The sequence below is a fragment of the Crocuta crocuta genome, unplaced genomic scaffold (genome assembly GCF_008692635.1).
Source record: "Crocuta crocuta isolate KB4526 unplaced genomic scaffold, BGI_CrCroc_1.0 scaffold48, whole genome shotgun sequence".
NCBI lineage: Eukaryota > Metazoa > Chordata > Mammalia > Carnivora > Hyaenidae > Crocuta > Crocuta crocuta.
In genome coordinates this window covers 6,369,507-6,386,127 of record NW_027533089.1, presented here as the reverse complement: position 1 = coordinate 6,386,127, position 16,621 = coordinate 6,369,507, and the positions used below count along the sequence as shown (strand labels likewise).

The window sequence follows — 16,621 nt, the reverse complement described above, 5'->3', positions numbered from 1 at the left end:
TAAGGTATGGTGTTCAATACTTTTAGTTATTTGACTCTTGATAGGTTTGAACTTTCTTATGGGAATATTTTTATTGAAGATGTGTGAATGGTTTTCTGGTGGAGGGGTGAGGGGAGGTGTTTGGGAATGTAAGAATTGAGAATATATGAATATATAGATTTTTTTTAAAATGTGATGTAGAAAATAATTATTTAAAATCAATATATATTTTTTAAATAGTATGGGAATGATTTTAAACCTAAATACATAGCATTGAAAGAATGGTCTAAAAACTTTATCTCTTTTAATACAGTTTTTAGCTAATTATATCTTTTGTATTTCAGTCAAATACAAACCATATCTGTCTCTTTGTCTTACTGAAAATGTAATGGGAAATAATCCCTCATAGATTTTGAACCTTCATAAAAACTGAGCTTTCCAGATCATTTTGATAGTTTATAAATAAAATAAGTACTTAAAACTTTTTGTCTAAAGGCTGAATTTTCAGCTAGTTTTTTATTTGTTTTAATTTGGTAATAATCGTCATTCCTTTTGAACCAGAAATTGCACTTCTAGGAATTTATCATGAGGAAATATGCCAAAAGAAGATATTCTATATTTAATTTACTCAGAATTTAAAATAGCATTCAGTATTTCAATTTTACTTATATATTAGTATTTTTTGTAATTCGTGAATGCATTCTCATTTTAAAAGATTCCATTGTGGGGACTGGGTGGCTCAGTCGGTTAAGCCTCTGACTTCAGCTCAGGTCATGATCTCGTGGTCTGTGAGCTGGGAGCACAGAGCCTGATGCTGGGCTCGTACCTCTCATGCTCTGTCTCTGTCTCTTAAATAAATAAATGTTAAAAAAATAATAATAATTTAAAAAGAAGTAAATAAAAGATTCCATTGCAAGGAACATGAGAAGAATAAAAATAAGGCATCTATAGACAAATGTATGTAAGGGAAGGCGATTTATAATTTTAAATAGGATACATAGGGAAAACCCCATGAAAAAGTTACATTTCAGTGACAAACTTCAAAGTGGTTTGGAAATAAATACACTTATTCTGGCCTGGGTTATTCCAGACATAGGGAAGAATCAGTGTAAAAGTTGCTTGTGTTGGGGGGAAAATTGTTTTTGCAGCCGTATTTTTAATTTTCAGAAGCCCTTTAATCCTCATTTATAATCCTTTTTAGGTTACAGTTGGTCATGTTTTGTGATTTCACAATTCTTTAAGGATACTACTAATTAACAGGATTTTAAAAATACTTCACTCTATCTAAATTATTTCTTTCTGTGTTAGCTGTTATGTTTATCTTCTGTCCATCTGTCTGTCCTCCTTCCTTCAGTTGTCTTGTGATCTTTAGAATGGACAATTATGTTTTGTTGGACTGGTATGCTTTCCTTTATAGTAAAGTAATGAGTGTGGGCCCTGAGCTGAGATCCCCTAAATACCAAAGAGGTACTTATGCCGAGCCTGTAAAACTTCCTTTAGAATTTGTTTCTTTTAAGGGGAACATTTTGTTGTTGTTTTTTAATGGTAAGGGAGAGAGATGATGGGCAGATGGGAGAAAGAGGAATTTGTTCGTTACCCAGACTTTCCATTAACCCTTTTATTTCTATGTTCACTAAGTATTTTGTACCATTTGTTTCCATTTATTTTCTGTATTCCAGGAATTTTGATAAAATATTCTCAGCTAATGATGACATTCTCTCTGTTTCAGTTTATTCCATTTTTTATTAATTTATAGGCATTTTTATTAAGTTTTTTTATTTTAATTCCAGTGTAGTTAACATTCAGTGTTATATTAGTTTTAGGTGTACAATATAGTGATTCAGCAATTCTGTATGTTACTCAGTGCTCATTATGTTAAGTGTACTCTTTAAGCCCCATCACCTCACTTATAGGCATTTTCCTGGGCTTTCATAAATAGAAGAGAGGCCAATAAATATGAGTCAACCATGAGTTCTTGCATGATCCTTCATCAAATTACCAAGTCTTATCAATTCAGTCTCGTTACTGTCTGCCTAGTTTTCATCATATTTCTTGCTACTTTAATAGCTCAGACACAATTACCTCTTGGCTGTATTCTAACAGCTTTCTTAATGCTCTACTGTTTCACTTTCCCCTCTTGAATTCTTTCTCCCTAGTACTTCTCCCTCTCCACTCCCTCTCTCCTCCTCCTCTACTTCCCTTTCTCCTTTACTTCCCCCTTTCCCCTTCCTTCCACCCCACCCCATCCCTCTCTCTAAATATATGTCGATATATATGTATCTTTTTTTAAATAGTTGGTTTATTTATTTTGTGAGTGTTAGAGAATGGGTGCAAGCAGGGTAGGGGCAGAGAGAGAGGGGAAGAAAGAGAATCCCAAACAGGCTCCACACTGGCAGTACAGAGCCCCACTCTGGGGGGCTCTAACTCACAAACTGTGAGATAATGACCTAAGACAAGATCAAGAGTCAGTTACTTAACCACCTGAGCCACCCACATGCCCCTAAGTATGCATATGTCTTTGTAAAACAAACAAATCCGATTGTAGTTACTCTCCTGCAGCCAGATCCTTTTTATGCTCAGGATAAAGGCCTTCAGAAGAGATGGCTACCATTTCTGTCTTAATGGCTGTATATTTGCCTCTACCCTAAAGTAATTGTAAATCCTCCACTTTGGCATGCTTTCTCTCATGTCTAGTCTTTTGAGGCCACTGTGTTTCTGTGATGTCAGCCTTGCCTGGAATATTAAGGCCTGCCTGTCCTTGTGCCGCTTTTCCAACGCACACTTCCCATGGCCTTCCCATGGCCGATTGTTAAACATCTTCAGGTCTCCCCTTAGTTTCCTCTAAAAAGCTATCTTTTGATCCACAAAGAGTGGATGAGGTTTGCATTAAGAAACTTTGACACCCATGCCTGGGTGGCTCAATCAGTTAAGCATCCAACTCTTGGTTTTGGCTCAGAACAAGATCTCACAGTTCGTAAGTTCAAGCCCCACTTTGGGCTTTGCACTGCCGGTGGAGAGCCTGCTTGAGATTCTCTCCCTCTCTCTTTGCCTTTTCCCTGCTAGCGTGNCCCCCCCCCCCCCCCCCCCCCCCCCCCCCCGGTCTCTGTCTCTGTCTGTCTGTCTCAGAATAAATAAATTAAAAAAAAGAAACATAAATTAAAATCACAGTAAGCTACTACCATGTACTTTCAGATTGGCTATAATTAAGATGTGTAATGCCAAATGTTGGTAACAGGGTAGGGAAGCTGGAACTTTTATATATATATATATATATATATATATATATATACACATACATACATACATACATGATAGGAATGTAAATTCATAGAATCATGTTTAAAAATTGAAATATGTAGTAAAGCTGAGCATATACATAATCTTTGTCTTAGTAACTCTATCCTAGGTGTACATCTGAGAAAATATGTAATATGTGCATCAGAAGATATATATGAGAAAATTTATGAAACACTAATACATAATAGTCCCAAACTGGAGTTGATCTATATGTTCAGAACCAGTAGAATATGTTGTGGCATATTCATTTGTTGGAATTTCTTAGAATACAAAAAGAATGATTAAGCTACTGATAATTTGCAAAACATGGATGTGCATAATAAAAGTAACATTTATTGAAAGAAGCCAGACTAAAGTAGAACACATATTATATGATGCCAGGTATTTAACTGGGAGAAAGCATGAAATGTGGCTTCTAGAGTTTTGATAATGTTCTATTTTTATCTAGTCATTTTACAGATATATTCAATTTGTGATGTTTTATTGAGCTGTATACACTTAGGATTTATGTCCTTTTATGTGTATATGTAGTAGTTCACTAAGTTCAATTAAAAATCTGTGTTGGCAAGCCAACTGTGTTTCATCAATTTAAAAAATATGGAAAGTTATTTGTTAATGATAGTGGAAAACCTAATTGTTAAGCTAAAATGGAGAAAAGTGAGTAGTACTGGGGGAAAAAAGTATGTAATAGACATCACACACACACACACACACACACACACACACACACACGGTATATGGAAGGGTACCGTACCACAATAATATTGGGAAGGAATAGATATGGGAAAGGATACAGAGTAACAGGGTTGCAGAGGAAATTTTGAACCTTTTGTACCATTTGGATAGTATACCATGATCATGTGATTCCTATTTTAAAAAGACATTCCATTATTTGAAATAGGATGTGTTAGTGTTACTATTTTCCTAAGTTGTGATGTTTTCATGCTTGTAATAACATAAATATATGTAAGGACATGCTTTACTAGTGAAGGAAGTAATACTGCAATAACACCACTTAAAATATTTCAAGTCACTTCAGCCAATATATAAATCTGTAGGTTGTATTATCTAATTAGCCTTTAAATAATGAGATTTGACCAGATGGGCATATGGTCTTTTTGAATTCCATACTGTGTGATCTCCTGATTATGGGACATTTCAGGAAAATGACTTTCTTTTTTGTTTCCAGCTTTACTGAAATAAAAATTGATATATTATGTAAGTTTAAGGTATATACTGTGTTGATTTGATACAGTTACTTATTGCAGAATGATTTCTACCATAGTATATGTGCTGTCAAAATGACCATTTTTGTTTACTCTCATTAGTGTTCTCATTCTTTTGTGTTCGCTTTCCTTTTCATTTATCATTTATCATGCTCAGTTTATATTCCTTTTCATCTGCCAATGTAGCTTTTTCAAACTGTAAAGCAATGTAGTAGTATTTGTTACTGTTGTTTAACAATTATTTGCCTTTATATAGGTTTTTTGACCCCAGGTAAGTAGAAATATTATTTCCGCATTGGTGAATCTGACATAGTATGTATATTTTTTCACATTTTAAAATCTCAGAAAATAAGATGTATCTTAAGAGTAGTTGATCTGTCCTGGTTTAATTAGTAGTATTTTAGGAGTTACGCTAGTATGAAAAAGACTTCACACATATTCTGAATATTCCTCCTTTAAGATTGTATTAGAAATAATAAGCCATATGGGAGTTCTTTTGGCTAATATGGTAATCGCCTTGCTGAGGTTTACTGACTGGGTTCCTTTTTTATGGAGTGAATGATATAAAGTTGAAGTTTTATTGTTCTCTAAAAGTTTCTGTTTAAAACATTTTCTGATGATATGAATCTGCCAAACTATATTTGTTCTTTTGAAAGTAAATTACATTGCCTGTCTTTGCTTTTTCAATTATCTAGGTCCTAAACCTTAGATAATTGTTTTGAAATAAATACTAGTAGATAGAATACTTGAATTATGGTAGGTGCTTCAAAGTATTTATTGAATGATTGTTAAATGTTGTTTAATCTATAAGTGTTGTAGAAAAAAATGAACTAATAGTGTAACATGTAGCAAAGTGTAAGTGAAAATACGGAGTGTTTCTGAAGTGCTTATCTTTTAATTTTCAGCGTGCTCAAGCAGTTCTTCAAGCTGTGACAGCTGTCCAGACAGCAAATACTCCTCTTAGTGGCACCACAGTTAGTGAGAGTGCAGTGACTCCAGCCCAGAGTCCAGTGCTTAGAATAATTATTGACAATATGTACTACCCTGTAACACTTGATGTTCTTCACCAAGTAAGTTTAATTTTTGTGTTTACCTATAAATTGTAGAAATAAAGATAGCAGTAGATAAATAATATTTTCATTTTAATGTTTTAACAGATATTTTCAAAGTTTGGTGCTGTATTGAAGATAATCACATTTACAAAAAATAACCAGTTTCAAGCTCTTCTCCAGTATGGTGATCCAGTAAATGCTCAACAAGCAAAACTAGTAAGTCTTGAGCTTGCTTTTTGTTTTGTTTTGTTTTATTTTATCTTTTTGAGATAGTGATTTTTTCAGTGGTGGGTCCACATAAACACATATATTGCTGGTGTTACTAATACAGACATAACTTGGCAACACCATATAGCATTATAGATGGCACAAATTGGTGTCATTTAGATACAATTAGAAAAGCTTAGTATTTGTGATAGAAAGAAATGTTTATTTTTAAGGATAGTTCTATCTGTGGTTATCTATAAAATTGACTTATGTTATTTTCCAATTTTGATTTAGGTCCAAAGTTTTATGCTCTTGAGAATATGGCAGGATTATATTGTGCATGAACACCAGTAAAGATTTTGAGTGTTTTACAGTTTCAGAGTGATTCATTTAGCTATCAAGACAGTTTGGCTAAAATAATCACACGTGTGGTTCAGATGTTATGATAGGCTCTCATATATACGACAGTATATTTAATACTCTTTTCAAAGACTTATTTTTTAAAGACCACTTTTTTGAATAGATTCCTGGTCTACTTTTTATTCACATCACTTATGTTTTTTTGTTGTTATATAGAGAGGATAAGAAACTATTAAAAGAAGTAAAAGATCTTCCCATATCATGACCACTGTTTGAAAACTGCATACCATATCTTTGCTACTAACTGCCTTAATCTTCTGTTTTTGAATCTCATTTAAATCTACCCTTGCTCCAGCTCTTTCACGTCTTGTGCCATATTATCTCATTGTGATTATTATTCCATTGTTAAACCATTAAACATTCATTATTAAACCATTGCATCAACTGTCTTTACTTATCTTCCCTTACCTTCTGTCTTACCTCTTTTTCTCCCTTTTACTCATACTTTGAAATAAGTCTGTAATTATGGTCTGTGATATTTCAGTGCTTCCTGCAGATCAAGATAGATTGTATGGAAGCCAAGACCATTTTTGACTGTTTCATTGTGTTTCCAACTTCAGTATGTCATTTGGGGAGCAAAAATAGCTTCAAGCATTTTTGCTATACCACTAATATTAGCATAATTGAAGTGTTTACCGAGTGCTGTTATCTCATTTTTTCCTAATATTTCATGTGGTCAACAGAACAGGGATTGACTCTTGTGTTACAAGTGGATGCTAATATTTAAAGATGTAAATTACTTACAATGTGCACTATATGTAGGTAGACATATTTCAGTCTAGTTTTCTCCAGTATGTTGCTACTCACTGGTTCTGAAGTTACATGATCTAATCTTATTATATTTTCCTTTTCAGGCATACATTAACACTTGGAATTCTTTTTTTCCAAAAATACTGATTTCTCTTTACATGCCCCTGCCCTCTAACTTTGGATATATTTTATATTTAAAGAGTAACCAAAATCCATGTGGTATGAGGTTTGATCAGAAAATCTAGAAGCCATAATCTTTATGGCACTTCTCACACCTTCCAAATATTTAAGTATAGTCCATATTTTTCTTAATGTGGAATTTTTTGGTCATCCCTTCTGATGCAAAGGAAAGAGTATTTGGTAAAAGGCAATTGAATAGTATTTGATTTGGAATTATACTATACTTGGAGTATAATTGAGTGGGGAAAGTAGTTTGTATGTTTTGTCTGAAGTAATCTATTCGTAGACCTAACAAAAGATTGTACTTTAATTATGCTATCAGATAATTGAAGTTTTAAATTTAACCAGTCTTCTGTGTACAGATAGTAAGCATCAAGTATTTGTGAGTGTTAAACTCAGGTTTTCTTTACAAAGATCTACAATTTTAAATTATGAGGGAGTCATTAGGTAATTATTTAATATTCACCATTAAGTATTCTGGTCTCTGAACTGAACTTCATTTCACTTTATTAGAGAAGGTAAAAAGAGTTCATTTCCCAAACTTGCTTGCCCCATTATCTTGTAATTCAGATTCCTTGTTACAACATCTACTTTTGGTGACTCTAGTAATCTTTCTTCTTTCTTGTATCCAGACTGAGTGTACCTAGAGAATATACTATGATGTAGCAGTTGTTACCAGTTGAAATTCATCAACATTAATTACGAATAGGCCTCCTACTCTGCTTGACAAATGTCACCACATTTCTCCAGCATCCCCATTTTTCACAAAGACTGTATCAGAAAATTCTCAGTCTACCAAGTCTCTCTTCACTCCTTATGACCTTATTCTCAGAAAAAATAGAAAGTATCAGATAGAAACTCACGTCAGCTTTTCTCACAAAATCTGCTTACACCATGCCTATTATTCTCTTCTAATAAAAGGCATTGATAGCTTTAGGACAAGTAAACACCAGATCCTGTCTTCTTCGGCCCTTCAGGAGACTTTGCACTATCTGTCATCCCTTCTTTTTCTTATATTTTTCTCTGTGTTGGCTACTTGTCACCAGTGTCACAAGCATCAATAAATTTCTCTCATTTTGAGTGAATTTACCCTGAACTCCACATATCAATCACCCTTTCTTGTCCTTTTGCATTTATATTTATAGCCAGACCTACTAAATAAGCTCTCTTTGTTTGCTGTTTATACTTCTCCCCTTTTTATTTATTTACTTAGTGTATAATTTGGTTTCAGCCCCAATTTACCCAAATTGTTCTTCCCAGTGTCCCCAGGATCACTACAGTAGCTGAATCTCACTAGCGTTATTCGGTCTTTATTGTCCTTACCCTCTAAGTATATTTAATTCCGTGTGAGCCATTCTCTTTCTTAAAATCTCTTCTCCTGGTCTCTAACACTTCTTGCCTAGAAATATTCCACCTGTCTGTGTCTCATCATATCCTTTCCCGTATGCCTGGGGACTTCACCAGTTCCCCACAGCTCAGTCATACCTTCATGATTCTGACAGTGCCCACATGGCTCTTTCTAGTTTAGATCTCTTCTGAGAGACCCAGACTAGGAATGTAGTGGACCATTAGCACCTTCAAACTTAGTGTGTTCAGTTCAACTCCTGTCACCTACCCATTCAGCCTTTCCCCCACAAAAAGCAAGCCTTCTTTCACCTGTGGTGTTCCCTATGTCATTAAAAAGCTCAGGGTATCAAATTCCATGTCACTAACAGGCCAGAAAACATGGTTTTTATTCCTCTTCCTTTCATCCTATCACCAAGCCTTACTGATTCTCATCCTAAATTTCTGTTGAATCTGTCCTTTTGTCTCCCAGCTCTCTTGCCACCACCCTGGTTTAAACCGGGTGTTATTCATAGTGCTGGTCTTTGGTGCCACCAGGAGCTTTTGCCAAAATACAGGTCAGCATACTTCTAGTAGTGTGTTTAGTGTGCTGTTGATACAGATTCTGAGACACATACCTTTTCGTGCAGTGCTTTGGGCTGCTAGTTCCTGAATCCCAGGCCTTCTGACTCACCACTTTGACTTCTTCCCCTACATGTATTTTTCTACAGACTACTAAGGATGATCTCAACATGAAGTCATATTACTTCCATTCTCAGTGCCCTTCAGTGACTGAATTTGTCTTTAGTATAAAGTCCTCAGTCTTTAACATGGCTTACAAAACTCTAACTCAGCCCTCATTGCTTTCCAATCTCATCTCCCCTCTTAACTAAATAGGATTTTTTAAAAAAAGTTTCATTTTATTTATTTTAGACAGTGTGTGTGGTAGGGGTTGGGGGAAGTTGGGCAGAGGAGGAGAGAGAGAATCCCAAGCAGGCTCCATGCTCAGCATAGAGCCTGACATGGAAATCAATTCCACGACCCTGGGATCATGACCCAAGCTGAAATCGAGTTGGACACTCAAGTAACTGAGCCACCCAGGCGCCCCAACTACATCGGACTTTCTAGAATACCTTGCATATGCTCTATTTTCTCTGATTTCTCAGGTTTAGAGCTTGATGTTTCATTTGCTTCTTCTGCTTTCTCTCTTTTTATGTCTGCCTCTACCTGTCTTCCTCTTTCAGGTTTAGAAGTATCAGAGAGGTCTTCCATAAACTTCCAGCTACATCACATCTCCTCGTTTATTAGTTCTCACTACCACACATCAAATTTGTAATTATTTGTGAGATGTCTGTATTTTTTTTTTAATGTTTATTTTATTTTTGAGAGAGAGACAGAGCGTGAGCAGGGGAGGAGTAGAGAGAGAGAGGGAGACACAGAAATCTGAAGTAGGCTCCAGGCTCTGAGCTGTTAGCACAGAGCCTGACGCAGGGCTCGAACTCACAAACTGCAAGATCATGACCGGAGCCGAAGTTGGCTGCTTAACCAACTGAGCCACCCAGGCATCCCTGTATTTTCTTTTACTATAAGTTATGTAAGAGTGGTGGCTTTTCTATTTTGGTCTCTGCTGTTTTCCTGGAACATAGCACAGTGTATGGCACATTGCAGGTATTAGAACATTCATGCTGTGTCACAGCTCTCCGAGCACTTGCTGGGAGCAGCACCTGCTGTGCTACAGATCTCTTCTGTTTTACAGTCATCCTTGTATATCTCAGTATGCTATAAAATGAGTTCGTTTTGAACTTTGTAATTCAGTTGCTATGTTTTTATACTTGTTAAGACAGTGGAGGTTATATAAAATTACAAAGAATACAGGTTTAGAAAGAGAATCTTAAGCCTACCTCTCCTTTTCTAGTGACAGTTGTTCCAAATGCATGAGAGATGAAAACTGTGTCTTCGGCACTGGCAATTCATTTAGCCAGCCAAGTGTACCTTTAGGTTTTGGGGAAGAGAACTTGTTCAAAGTATGGTCCATGGTCCACCCAGGTTCTTGTCATGTAGCTTGTTTATTAAAAAAAAAAAAAAAAGAAATGGGACTCTTAGGCCGTCATGACCTAAGAAATCATAATCTTTGAGGGGGTGGGAGCCCAGTATGTTTTTGGTTTTTGGTTGCTTGGTTTGTTTGTTTTTGAAAGCTCTGGGAACCAACACACTAAAGGCAGCTCAAGTGATAGAGCCAACCAAACTCTTTTCATATACTAGTTCTGATCTTGGCAGTTATTTTCAGTTAATTGAAAATATTTCCCCCTAGCATTTTGCTTTATAAGAGAATAACCATTCAGAAAAAAACAGATTAACAGTGGAGTATTAGTGAGTGTTGGAGGGAAAAATTCAACAACCTCTTGAATTTGTCCTAAGGTTCATAAATATTTCAGTCCAGTCTCCAGAAGTCTGCCCAAAAAAAAAAAATGTTGGTCTACTACTAAAACACTAAAGTTCCAGATTTATACATGTAATGGATCTTGGTCTTGATAAACATCAGGCTTAATATCTTGATCTATTATCAGAAGAACTTGTTTCATTTTCATGGTGATTTAGAGAGCTGAACATTTCTTCATTTCTGAACTGTTGTTTTATACAGTAAATGTTTATTCTTCTAATGAAAAATTAACAATATATTTCCTTGTTCTTTAGTTTGTTCTAGGGTTATATCCAGCTGGAGTAGAAAAGGTGATTATATAGGAACAGGAAAAAAAACATAATCATAACAGCGACATGATCTTTTATAAATCACATTGTACTTTCACATGAGAACTTTTGTTTAATCCTCAAAATAACCTGTGAGGATCATGGCAGCCATTACTGTCTCTGTTTTCCAGATTAAGAAAGATCCAGATACTCAGAGAGGTTAAGTAACTTGCTCAATATGACCTAATTGAATGTAGGCTTATAGCTCTAGAGCTCGTATTCTTCTATTCCAGAGCTTTTCTGGGATGATGTTGGATTTTCTAATTCAAGTTATTTTGATTCAGGTTGAACACCTCAAGTTACAGAAATAATAGTTTTTGCCCACTTCATGGGAATTGCTATTATGCATTATAGTGATACTTACCTGGCTTGAGGCACTTTATAAAATGTGTCATCAAACAAAAGTTACCTTGTAAAATTACAACAATTCTTTTCTGAGTATTGCCATCCAGCAAAAAATGTGTATGTATAATAAAATTAAAGTATTATGCAGACTATTATGATATGACTTTGACAGGACTGACAGTATTTTTAATCCTTGTTTGTTTCTTAATTATTTGCAGATTTTTTGAATTAAAAGCATTAGCAAATATGTTTAACTGGTTGTATTTTAGATTTAAGTAGCACTTTCTATTTAAAGAAGATAGTATTTGTGGAAACATACATGGACAGCTGGATAACAAAGAATGATGCATGATACTTGATCCCTTTCCTGGTGTTTTTTATGTGCCGGTCTTCATTACTGGGTTTTATTGTCAAAATCCTGTTTCTTGCTAATTTTAATTTCTTAAGACTGCTGATATACTGTATTCACTTTTTACAGGCCCTAGATGGTCAGAATATTTATAATGCTTGCTGTACACTAAGGATTGATTTTTCCAAACTTGTGAATTTGAATGTAAAATACAACAATGATAAAAGTAGGGATTATACTCGACCTGATCTTCCATCTGGGGATGGACAGCCTGCATTGGACCCAGCTATTGCTGCAGCATTTGCCAAGGAGACCTCTCTCTTAGGTATGATTTTCATTGTCTATACCACTTTTCTTCCATTTTGCCAAATGGGAAAGTGCCTGTTAAAACTACAGTAAGTATAAAACATCCCCCATTTTGGAATTCAAGAAATTGTGTTAGGTTATTTTGTTTTGGTTTTGTTTTTTTTTTTTTTTTAATAGACATGAATGCTGTTGGGAGAAAAGCTGAAAGTGTTAATTACAGTTCTATCAGCTATATTCCTTTCACCATCCTCACTTTTTTTCTTTTCTGCCAAAATAAAAGAAGAGCTCTAATAAAGAAATACTGTTGAGTTATTTACATGTTAAACTTGATGACACACTGTCTTGGTCAAAGTCTACGTCTAGAGTCTGTGCATATTCTTTAGTCTTTAGCAATTCTGATGTTCTTTAATTTAGCACTGCACAGAACCAGTGGAGAGTGAAGAGGTGAAACATGTAATGGAATTAGTTATATGGGTTTTTTCAGTGCATATTATAATTTGTCTCTTAAAAATAATTTAAATGAGGAAGAATTTTCTATAAAATTTATTTTGGTATTCACAGTTTCTCTCAATTATTTATATTTCACCTTGTTCTACAATGGATTTGAGTCACCTTACATTTAAAAAATGCAAAAATTTGCAATGTCTAGTTGATGGAGTCAGGCTGAAGATAATAGGGACTGAAGAATAAGGGAATATGTTACTTTGTAAGTAAAATGAGTGATTTATAACAAGATGAAATTTTAGTTTTATTTGCTGTGTTTTGGAAGTTCTTGAAATTTGACATTTGTAAGATTATCTTTAAATCAGAGTATGTCCATATGGAACCCAAGATTGAGTTACAAACTACAGTTACAGTTACTAACTCTTACAGTTTAGTTTATGTCCCTCAGTCAGAGAAAGCAGATTATAATGAAGTAATCCTTGGAAATATATTTATATTTATTGTGGATTTGTAACAATTGTGTTCTTCGTTGTAAGTTGTAATAGAAGTGATACATCTATGAACAGAGACATTCTAATGCACAAGAGAAGCAGTTGATACTTAAATTAATTCTGGTGACTTTAGCCAAAACTGACCCTTTATTCTAATTTTCTAACATACCTAGCACAAGCCATAACTGTCTATCATGACTTTGAGACATTAGGTTGGTAACGTTTTCTTTTTTCTGAAAGAGTCTCTATCACAGTGTGGACCTACTTTAAGCCTTTATTCCCTCAACTTGGCTTGTTAAATTGATTATTTCATAAAGTACCATTTTTAAAGGTAACAGCAAGTGTCAGATAATGAGTGATACATGATCTTTGCTTATAATCATTACTATAGATTCTTAAATTCTTTACTGATAGAAATGATAGGATTTTACAGAAGAGAAAAAAAAAACATTTAGCAAATAGCTTCTAGGTCCTTCTAGGCACTGTACAATCACATTATTTAATCCTTAAAATAACCAAAGTAGATGACATATCGTCTTTGAGAAGTTTAATAATTCACATGGAACTTGCAAAACAATTTAAGGGTAAAATACCAAGAAATTCCAGCTAGTGGCAGGACTATAACAGTCACTTGGACTTTAAAGAGTTTTGTGTGTTTGCCCATTTAGGTATAGTTAGATGTGCCCTCTGAGTGTTTGGATTCTAGGTGGAGCTCTGGTTAGAAGTCACGAAGATTCTTTTAGGAAATTCATTACTGTTTCCTTGTAACGTCATAGCCCTGGTGAAGTTTTTTTTATGTAATAATAAAACATTTTTCTCAAAAAATATGAAGCCCTGGCATAATTAACTTGTCTTTCTCTGTACTTTCATAATTCGGGTAATGTGTATTTTTGCATTAAAAGCATAGGAGTAAAGTTTACTCCTTAATAAATAAATGTGGCTAGTGTCTTCTCCTTTTCTTTGTTTTGAATATTTTAATATATCTTCATTTCTGCACTCTTGCTTGATAAAAACGAAAAGGAAATGTTTTGTGGTAGAGATATGTGAATTCGCCTTTTACTAAATGGTTTCATCATTTACCTATTTCAGTGGTTTTGTGTCTTGTTATAACTGGGTTGTTGTTTTTTTAAGTATCACCAGATTATTTTTTGAATGTTAGGGGAGTTACAAGATTCAAAAATCAGGTAATAGAATAGACTGTGATAGTTTTGATCATTTATAAGAGGTAACCACTGTTACATTTTTTCTCTTATTTTCTATGTAAATGCCTACTTTTGTGCAAAATTAAAATCATACTGTAGTTTTAAGATATGTTCTATTGTAATTGTTTTATAAGATTTTTTTTAAAAAGTAATTTTAATACTTTTGAAAGTACCTTTGATGGACAGTCAACCTACTTCTGTACTTTTATTAATATATATGGCAGGCATTGTGACAGATACCCTGTATGTAACTTTTTGTCTTTCAAATTATTTCCTTAAACTAGATTCCTAGAGCTAGAATTACTGAACCAAAAAAAGTGTTAAAGACTCTTGATTCTCACTACATTTCTTTCTAGAAAGGTGATATTAAACTAATATGAATGGTATATGAGGCTGGCCAATCCACTTTTTTCCCTACTAGCATTGAGTATTACTTTTTTGTTTTGCTAGGATATTAATTTGATAGGAGTGTGTCAGATTATTTTAATTTTTTATTATCTTACAAGCTAGCTTGTAATTTTTAAGTGCTTATTAGACACAAGTCTCTGCATTGGTTGTCTTTCTATTGGGATGTACATGCAAAAGGTGTATTAAGGTTATCCATATTTCATATAAGCTGAGTCTTCAAGTTGATTCACAGTATTTTACAGTGTCCAGTTTATAGAAAAATTATTTTTAAATAATTTATCTCAATCCAAAGATTCACAGGGCATGAAGTTAATTTTTTCTCTTACACATTGGTGAATATTGTCATGTTTATAAGGAACCACTTACTGTTTTGCCTTTTATAGTAGCTTTCAGGCACCCTTTATAGCAACATCCAGTATTACTTTAGTAATAAGGTCATGCCCTCTGGAATGGTAACTAAATCTTTTCTGTGTTTATTTGCCTCCAGTGATATTTTAATGTCAGGTGACTTCAACATACAGCAAACGGGTATTGATGGGATGGATCCATTTCCTGCTGAGTCTTCCTCAAGTAGTACTTGTTCAAAATGAAATAAGTGATAAATCTCTCTTTATTTTAAAGATTCTGTATGAATACAAGTAGGAAATATTTTCTGCAAATATTTAAGGGATTCACTTTACCTCATATAATTTTATATCTAAGGATTTGGCTCAATTTGGAATCAATATTATAAATTTTAATTGGTTTATTTTACATAATGGTTTATTAAGACTAGCGTTTATACTTGGTTTTTCTTTTTCTTTTAGTGCTAGGGATTACAGTGTCTCAGAAAACATACTTCTTTCAAGAAGGGAAACCTAGTGCTTTGTAAATAATTAGAAATCTGACATCGTAAATACGCAACCATAAATCCAGCAGACTATTAGTTATTCACAGGACTATTAGTTATTCACATATTCTACTTCAAAGAACAGGATGACAAAAATCCTTGAGATTATAAATTAAGACGTCGTTACTGTGATCATTTTATCATGTTTAGGAAGTGTACTTAATTTATTATGGGGCGGATCACTTTTAGAAAAATTGCTAGAAGTAATTTTTCATGATCATGTTATCTGCATTTAAAAAACTAGGGAAGATACTGTGTGCAAAGAATACTTTCTTTAGAGCTTTCTATGCATTGTGAGTAGAACAAAGTAATTGTCAGCCATCTCATCATATGGACTTAACAGAAAGGCAACACAAAACTTTTTATGGGGAATCTGCTGATCTTAAAATAATTGATAATTGAGGACAGATATAACAAACATTTGTCATAAAGGTAAATCTGTGTTCTATAGAACAGTGTCTCTCAAATTATTCTGCACGTTGAAATCACCAGGCCCTACCCTTAGACTGAAAATCAGGAGGAGTGTGTCCCGGTAGTTTGTAGGTTTTTAAGATCCCAAGATGGTTTTAGTTTTACTGTGTAGTGGGAGTTGATAAATATAGAGAAAAGTTAGTAATTTTTAGATGCTAAATTTTAGCTTTTTAGCAAAGTTAACAGAATTCTCAAAAGAAATTCTTTATAACTATTGAACAATATATTAATACTTTGTTTATTCATGCCAAATAAATGTATTTTGGTATTTTTCTGATAGAATGTTGCCTAGCTGTTAAATTTTTCCCTGTGTGTTTGTGATGCATAAAATCAACAAGTTTAAAATATTCTTTTAAAGTTACTTTCATTCTGAAAGCTTTTGTTTTATTTTTGAATGGGTTTTTCCCATGATAGTTTTTAAAAACTTTTTACTGTCAAAGATTTCAGTCATCATATACCAATATAGTGAATCCTACATTACATTCCCATCATCTTGTTTCAGTAGTTTCCACACTTGTTTTATCAGTTCATCAT

General features: G+C 33.9%; 1 protein-coding gene across 5 annotated transcripts in view; it reads left to right on the top strand.

The window, feature by feature from the left end:
* The window catches only part of PTBP2 (polypyrimidine tract binding protein 2), a 78,446-nt gene that overhangs the window by 43,537 nt on the left and 18,288 nt on the right, over positions 1 to 16,621 (top strand). For all 5 annotated transcript variants that reach the window (XM_077746181.1, XM_077746180.1, XM_077746179.1 and 2 more), the window contains exons 6-8: positions 5,408 to 5,572; positions 5,660 to 5,770; positions 12,006 to 12,201. In XM_077746181.1, coding sequence (XP_077602307.1) covers positions 5,408 to 5,572; positions 5,660 to 5,770; positions 12,006 to 12,201 — 472 coding nt within the window. The remainder of the gene's footprint in view (positions 1 to 5,407; positions 5,573 to 5,659; positions 5,771 to 12,005; positions 12,202 to 16,621) is intronic.